At 40.5% G+C, this 7,910-nt stretch overlaps 1 protein-coding gene and 2 non-coding genes across 3 annotated transcripts in view; 2 read left to right on the top strand and 1 right to left on the bottom strand.

Annotated features, from left to right (window-relative positions):
• The first annotated feature begins 3,122 nt into the window (after nt 1-3,122).
• Nucleotides 3,123-3,193, top strand: trnag-gcc (transfer RNA glycine (anticodon GCC)). The gene has a single exon. It is a non-coding gene; the product is annotated as a tRNA-Gly (tRNA).
• Nucleotides 3,194-3,542: 349 nt separating this feature from the next.
• Nucleotides 3,543-3,614, bottom strand: trnad-guc (transfer RNA aspartic acid (anticodon GUC)). Its single transcript has one exon. It is a non-coding gene; the product is annotated as a tRNA-Asp (tRNA).
• A 3,195-nt stretch (nt 3,615-6,809) lies between these two features.
• Nucleotides 6,810-7,910, top strand: part of LOC109971952 (TSC22 domain family protein 1-like) — a gene marked incomplete at its 5' end in the record, with an annotated part of 2,216 nt that continues 1,115 nt past the window's right edge. Inside the window, one exon of the mRNA XM_020620525.1 lies at nt 6,810-7,905. Coding sequence (XP_020476181.1) covers nt 6,810-7,905 — 1,096 coding nt within the window. The remainder of the gene's footprint in view (nt 7,906-7,910) is intronic.

Genomic DNA, 7,910 nt, shown 5'->3' with positions numbered 1-7,910 from the left:
ATTGAGAACGGTACATTAATTACTTTAATTGTCCTGTTTATTTAACTGAAGACACTGTGCTTCATCATACTTCGTCTTTAATGAGAGATCATCTTGACTTTCTTTTGCGGGGGCAGCATCACCAAACCTGCTTGGAAAACTTCTGCAGTTCTGGCTAGGATGGAACGTACTTCCCAGACAACTGAATGTTGAAGTGGAGGAGAGCAACTTCCCCAGGTCTTCCATCTGTTTCCAGCTGCTAAAACTTCCAGGACATTACAAAGAGTACTGTATGTTTGAAAGAGATGTTCTTGCTGCTCTGTGGAGCACCAACACTGGGTTTGGATTGGTCTAGAGACTGTACATACAAATATAACTCAGTACACACTGATAATTGGTGTCATTTGTTGTCTTGCTTGACCAGCCCAAAAATACTGAATGGCAGTAAAAAACAAACAATGAGTGATTACCTAGTGCCAAGTTCTGCCAGTGTGCAACATGTTATAAAAAGAGTGGTGTTAATCCTGAGTGTTACAGTTTTAAAGGTAGGGAGACCAGCTTTTGGATTTAAAGGTCAGTTTCTTATGACATAACGTGAAGTATAACCACAGTGGTTTTGAATGTTCAAAGCTGAAAATGTCCTTTAGGTGTTTTATGAAGACTGTTGTAAAATAAAGTTCTGTAATTGCCAACTTTTACTTTGGTATTAAAAATCATTGAAGATATCTGAATCAGCTGTACTAGGTAAATAATAATGCTATCACAATTCAACTGTTACCAGTAATGTAAAAAATGGCTTCCTGTTAGTTGGACATTCTACATCAGAGCTTGTGAAGCATGAATTTATTGTAGCATTTCTGATAATAAGCTCCCAGTTTGCACATAGACATCCAACATGTTAAAATAATTAACATTGCCTGGATAACGCCCCTCTGTGCAAGCTTGGTCCAGAGTGACACAGAACATACAGTATTGTACTGTATTTTGGAATAGAGCTATTTTATCTGAAGGCTTTAAACTTAAAAAAATCTGTTCCATTAAACTCAAAACCAGTGAAGTGGATTTACACAAGATTCTGAGTATATTGATTTAAAATAGCCTTTGAGGCCAACAGCATGCTGTACTTTTTCCATTGTGAGATACTTTCTTAAAACAGTATCACAGTCAGTGGTCACTGATAATTTAGTTTTTCTTTAATCAAGCTATTGGATTTGCAGTGAAAGCAATGGAAGTGTTGACTACGAGCTTTAATTTGAGGATGTTCACATCCATACTGGAGTCACTCTGTCAGAGTCAAGGCCATTTTAAGCCCCTTTTAGAAAGTATAAAGAGGATTACACAATTTCTACAATACTTATCAGAAGTCAATTTAAAAAACTTCAAATTAAAAGTGAAAGTCAGTACTTAAACATGACCAAATAAATAGAATTCCAAGTCAAATCAAGAACACTTTGCCAAAAAGAGAATAGATGCCATAGTCCAAATAGTTTTCAATTAACCTGTACATACCACTTTAAAAAGCTGCTACATCTGAAACATATTTTCACTGGCCAAACCTACAGTGAAGTGGATATTTATAAACTCAGTTTATATGCAATGCTTGAGATGTTTAATGTTTTTCAGATACCTTATCAGTTTGTGATTGCCGTCAATGTGCCATAAACTGTTTGGAGCTGGTACAGAGTATTTCCTGCGCCTCTGTGGGTTCAGCTGAAAGGTACGCATCAAAACTCCATGAGGATCCACACGCCGCATGGACTCCTGGACACGTTGTCCTTAATATGAAAAACAAAACACAGATATGGCACACTCAACAAAAAAGGTACAGTAAACTAATCACTAATCTAGCAGTACATCCACAACTAGATCAAAATCCAGTCTGGCACTTAATAAAGCAGATTCTTTTAACGCATTGTGAGTAAGTCAGAAAGTAACCCAAATCCCAACATGTTCAGTCAGCAAAAAGTTTGATTAACATTAGATGCTCAAAGCAGGCTGAAAATTCGAAGTGATATAATATTACTTTTATAGCCACGTCTTTCTAACGTGATTTCAGAATGCAAGCTAACGGCCTTACAAACAATAAGACATAGCTACTGTTGTCATAAAAAAAACAAGAATAAATACAATAAAAGGAAAACACTGACTAAACAAATTTAAACAATAAGGCCTATGTGTAGTACGTTTACCTTATCCCATACTGGGCCATCCTCCGACGAACTGTTCGTTCACACACTCCAAACAGCTGTGCTATGTCCCGCACCGTGTGCCCCCTGAGGAGGTGAGCTTCAATTATACTGGGGGGTAAAAAGTATGATGGACGTCCTTCATGTATCTCTGAGAGGATGTAAAGTTGGTGGGTTGATTCATGAAGACCGTCTAAGACTTCTGGATCAACGTCCACATCAATATATGCATTTATCTGAGCCAAGTCATCCATTAATCCTTCCAGACGAAACTGGTGATAGTCGTTGAGTGCATGGTTGTCTAAGTCGTTTGCTAATGATCTTAAATCATTTGTAACTTCTCGCAAAAAACTGCCATTCATAGACGAATGGAGCAAAACAAAAACAGAAATGTCAACAAGTTCAGCTTTGTAAAAAGCCAACAGCGTCAGACCTGTGAGCCAGGGAGCTCTGTCAGCAAGGGGAAAGCAGTAGACCCTAATTGATCAATCTCCTGCAGCCAATCCTGCTTCAGGGTGGGATTAGAGCCACCCACCTCATTAGCATACAGAGACAGAAACAAATAAATGTGGAAATGTAGAACAGAAATGCAGAAATAAATACAAAAATAAATAAAAGAAAACTACATTTGTAGAAATGTAGACATATAACAATTTAAAAATAGATTTAAATCATTTATTTCTATATTTATGCATTTATTTATGTATTTATTTTAGCATTTATTAATTTATTTTCCTTTTTATTAATGCATTTATTTATTTCTATATTTATTTTAGCATATAATTATTTTGTGTTCTTTTAATTATACATTTAGTTAATTATTTATTCCTTTACTTATTTATTTTTGTATTTATTTATGCATTAATGTAATCATTTATTTATTTCTAATTAAGCCAATCTTCGTCCTCTTAAGTACGACAGACTTTTTAGAATTTGACAAAGAGTTTGTTAACGTGAGCATTGGTGGTTCAGTGGTAGAATTCTCGCCTGCCACGCGGGAGGCCCGGGTTCGATTCCCGGCCAATGCAACATGCTTTTCCTCAATTTTTGTGCTAATTTTGTAGCATAATGTGTATGTGATATAAGGCTTTTTATATGCAGTGTGCCAAAAAAATGTGTCACAGCCAAGCCACAATTTCAGAGCGAGCCAGAAGATCATTTATGTGTGTCAGACAACTATTCATTTCTAGTTATGTTAAATAGACATAAATTCTCAAGGTTGTGTGTGTGAGCCTCACATGGGGCATTTGTGTTGTGATCCCATATAGTCTTGTCCTGAAATTATCAATATTCCATAGGCCTTAAGGCAAATTAGAAAGAAAAGGGTCTGTTTGAGTCAAAAATGGTTTTGTTCCAAAAAGGAAAAAATAATGCGAACTCCCCGTCGGGGAATTGAACCCCGGTCTCCCGCGTGACAGGCGGGGATACTCACCACTATACTAACGAGGAGATTATGTATATTAAGCATATTGTATTATATGTTTCTGTGTTTGCAAGTTAAAGGATTTGAAGGTGGAGTAAGGTGATAATGATGTGATCAACAAAGGTTTTACCTTGGACAGAGCTAGTCATTTTTCCTTGTTGTGTTTTTGTTTTTTCTGTGATAATTCTGACGTTCCTGTAGGGACCTGGAGTGATTGTCATCATACTACTGTTAATACTCCCATCTACTCTATTTTGGATAATAGACAGCTGCAATGTCACGTTAATACAGGATGCTAAATATAGTGTTATTTTGTTTGTTAGTTTTTTGACAACATTACAGCAACACCTTAACATATACCCTTAAATATGCTGCAGATTAAAAACAGTAATAAAAAGATTTTCTCACATGAGAAATCTATAAAATCTTTGGTTTATTGTGATGCTACTTCATATATAGAAATTGTTTTTTCATTGTTATTGGCCATTTATTAACAATTGCTCCAATATGATTATGTTGGTTATTTAATTACCTGATGTAGAATTAAATCGCCATTGAACAAGAGGAAACTGTCCTGTGATGACGACTGTTTTTACATTTGAATTATTAAAAAAAAAAACTAACTGTCCTGTCTCAAACCCAGGTAAAACACTGTCAAAAGTCCTTATCGCCATATATTGAGGCCGTCCAGGAACAGTCTACATAGATGTTCAGGCTGAAGGTTTACATAAAGCTGTTATGGTGGCTCACTCTCAGGTGCGAGGTGAGCAAGCAAGGCTGAACTCAGGTGGCAGACACAACAGTAAAACTCAAGGTTTTTATTGTATGGAGACAACAGGTTATCAGAAGAAACAGTTGGTTCAGATGGTGAAGTCCAACAGGGGAGGACTGGGTGAGTGAAGATCGGGCGGAGTGGAGGGACGACATAGATGGAACCCACGGAGCAGAGTGAGGTACCAGGAACAGAGAAGATGGAGTGTGTGGTGAATAGAAGAGGGAGCTGAGGGCAGATGACGCCGTGACAGCGGCTGAAGCTCTGCGGAGACAGGCGAGCTGGAGTGGAGGCAGGTCGAGAGGATGAAAGCTGCAGCGGTGTGGATTTGAATGCTGGGAGCACGTACAGACTGGCTCGGCCGGGCGAAGGAGCGTAGCCGGAGACTCAGGGAATGTGAGTGGAGATGGCGTGGCTCCAAGAAGGCAAGCCGCTGCAAGTGACGCTCGCGCTTATAAGAGTGATGACAGCTGAAGAACTCGGGGAACAGAGAGAGGACGGAGTTCTCAGAAGCTTCATAGTATCGTACATTAACTAGCGAAGCCAAACCGTATAGGAGATATTCCTCAATGTACTGGCGACGGAGGAGCGTCTGCCAGTACCTTAAGTAGAAGCGACTGTGATCAGGTAATGAATGGGCTTCAACTGGTGTCAGGGAGCTAGAGCCTGCAGGGAGAGAGAGAGAGAGAGAGAGAGAGAGGTAGGTAGGTGGCGCCGGGCAAACATGACAAAAGCATGGCTTACATCTCCCTGTTTGCCTTCTGTGGATTCAACATTACACAGTGTTTGAAATCAGAATCCAGAGTGGAACTTTCCCATAGCTTGCCCTCCCCTACAGGTGCATATGATGTGTTGTGTTTATGAATAGTTGTGATGCTGACATGTTGGAGGTGCTCTGACAGGCATGTCTCAACTCTGATATTTCTTTTCGTTCAACTCTGGCAACACATCAATTATACCTGCTGTCCAACATTTATATGTTAACATCAGAATTTTTTGCCAGAAGACAGGCAAAAAACAAACACACATCCAAGTCTGAGTGGCTGTTGCTATGCAAGATCTGTAGAGAGGGATTTGTGTAGTAAATTGTATAAAGCCTCCAGCCCTTGGTTAAATTAAGGTCAATTTGAAACTGTTCTAAAATGCCATGTGCTGTGTCCTCTGTGGAAAATCAGTCTTACCTGGATTTCTGGGATTTGTGTATATATGCAAATATTAGATGTCTGCAGACTTAAAAGATACAAATCAGCACAATTTAGTTAATAAAGCTTACTAAACAGTGAGGTACATAAAAAATGTTTACAAAATAAATACATAAATAACATTTAAAAATGAGAAAATAAAAAAATAAAAACAGCCTCATGCTACCGTCATTGTTTTGGTAAATATTATAAAACAGAAGTTCTCACTATGGGCTCAAATAGTGTAACACATACTTTGGAAGACGCTCAACGTTGTGATATTATAATTTAAAATAAATAAATGTTGTCAGTTTGAAAAAAAAAAAACAATATCTGATCAAATCAGTCTTTTAAAGAAAAAAGTCAACTTGATATACTTGTATTTTAGAAATTCCGATTAACAGTTGAGCATGAACGTAACACCTGTCAAAAAGAAATGGGCCACATGAGCATGCGCAGTTGCAATGTTTGCATTCCTCCCTCCCTGTCAGCCCGTTCGCTGTTGTTCACCGGCATGATACAGCAAACGCGGATTCGTTAAGACACCCTGAGATGGTCTTCGCGAACAATTTATACCAATACACATACGGATATTATTTAGCCGTTACTGTCTGTTGACAACAGGAGGGGTTTATTTTTCGCCAAGCTCATTTTTGTTCCTGGAAAAAAGGCGACTCGACGCCCAGGAGTGGAAGAGACCTGACGAATGCTTTCCTGCGACACACACCGGCCATCTAGGAATCCTTCACGTTCAGTTTGAAGACCACCTGGGTGCAGCTAAACTGTTTAGGGCTAGATATATCTTCGTGTGCTTTATTGTAGTGATACGAATGTCCGCATCATGATCGAAGTTAGTGAAAAGGTACACCAAGTTCTAGAAGAGCGTGGCTAATTGCTACTTGCGAACCAACACAGCTTTAAGCTAACGTTAACCACCGGCTAGCTGCTTTTTACATTATTTTATTTGCTTCGTTGAATACGGTGGGTTTTATCTTTCTTACGCTGGATTAACACTCCAGGTAAGAAGAGGGATACTGCTTATGAGCTAGTATTTATGTCTAACTCCTTATCAGAACATTTAATTTGATTCTTTTAGGACATAAATCATCTTGCTTCTCACTTATGGCTTGTTAGTATCGCGGTCCTGCGGCTAACCCAGCTAGCTAGCATCTGTGTTAGCTAGAAGGTACCACAAACAGACTTTAATTAGCCTTAATTAATTCCTTAACGGTAAAGATGCACCAGCAAGACATTTCTGGTGATCCGCCTGGGACCGGGCTTTCCACTACAGGTGGGGTAGCAGTGGTGCGCCTGCCACCTCTGGAGCCGGTAACGTTAGCAGTGGAGTCACCACTGTTGACGACAATCCAACTCAGACAGGATCCTCTTCTCCCGCACTCCACCACCAGCCTCAGTCCCAAGTGATTGGAGCTCAAGTGAAGAAGAAGAGTGGCTTCCAGATAACAAGTGTCACTTCAGCTCAGATCAATGTGAGCGGCAACAACAGTTTAGCAGATGACACTGAGAGCTATGATGATATGGATGAGTCACATACAGAAGACCTCTCTTCCTCTGATATGCTGGATGTTTCTGTGTCCCGGGCCACTGATACAGGTTTGCCAGAGAGAAGCTCTTCTGATGAGACATTGAACAGTCTCCATGGTGTCGACACACCTGGACTTGTGTCACCCAATGAGCCTCTTCACCCTCATTCTATCCCTCATGGGTCTCAGCAGCCCACTTCCCTGGTAAATGGGACTGTGCATCATCATCATTATTATTCTCAACAGCACAGCCAGTCGCACCATCATCGCTCTGATAGCTTGGGAGGAGGTGAACGAGCTGCTCTTCCCATCACTCCCTTGGCTAGTTCCAGCCCAGCTGTGGCATTCAAAGCCGGGCCTAGCCAGTCACAGAGGGCACCGATTTTGGATAACACTAAACTTGCAAGTGGGACAACACAGCTGTCAGCTCCTGTTGGTGGGACAGCCTCGGATCCACATCAGCAAGGCAGTGTGAACATTTCTAATGTGTCTGCTGTCACTGCTGCTGCAGTTCCTCCTTCTGGGCCTACTGCTTTGGATAACACAAGTGTGAGTGGGCAAGTAACTTCTGTTGGAGGAGGAACAGGCCCGTTTGCTGCTGCCCCCAACATTCAAACCCAGCACACTCAAACTCAGACAGCTGCTGGCTCTCGTTTTAGGGTGGTCAAACTAGACACAAACTCTGAGCCATTCCGCAAAGGCAGATGGACATGTACAGAGTATTATGAAAAGGAGATTGCTCATCCACCTACATCTGAGGCACCGAAAGGTGCAGATGTAGCTGCCGAGACAGAGGCAGGGAACACCGGGGTTAGTACAGGCATA

The sequence above is a fragment of the Monopterus albus genome, unplaced genomic scaffold, assembly GCF_001952655.1.
Source record: "Monopterus albus unplaced genomic scaffold, M_albus_1.0 scaffold240.1, whole genome shotgun sequence".
NCBI lineage: Eukaryota > Metazoa > Chordata > Actinopteri > Synbranchiformes > Synbranchidae > Monopterus > Monopterus albus.
This window is presented reverse-complemented; position numbering and strand designations above follow the sequence as displayed.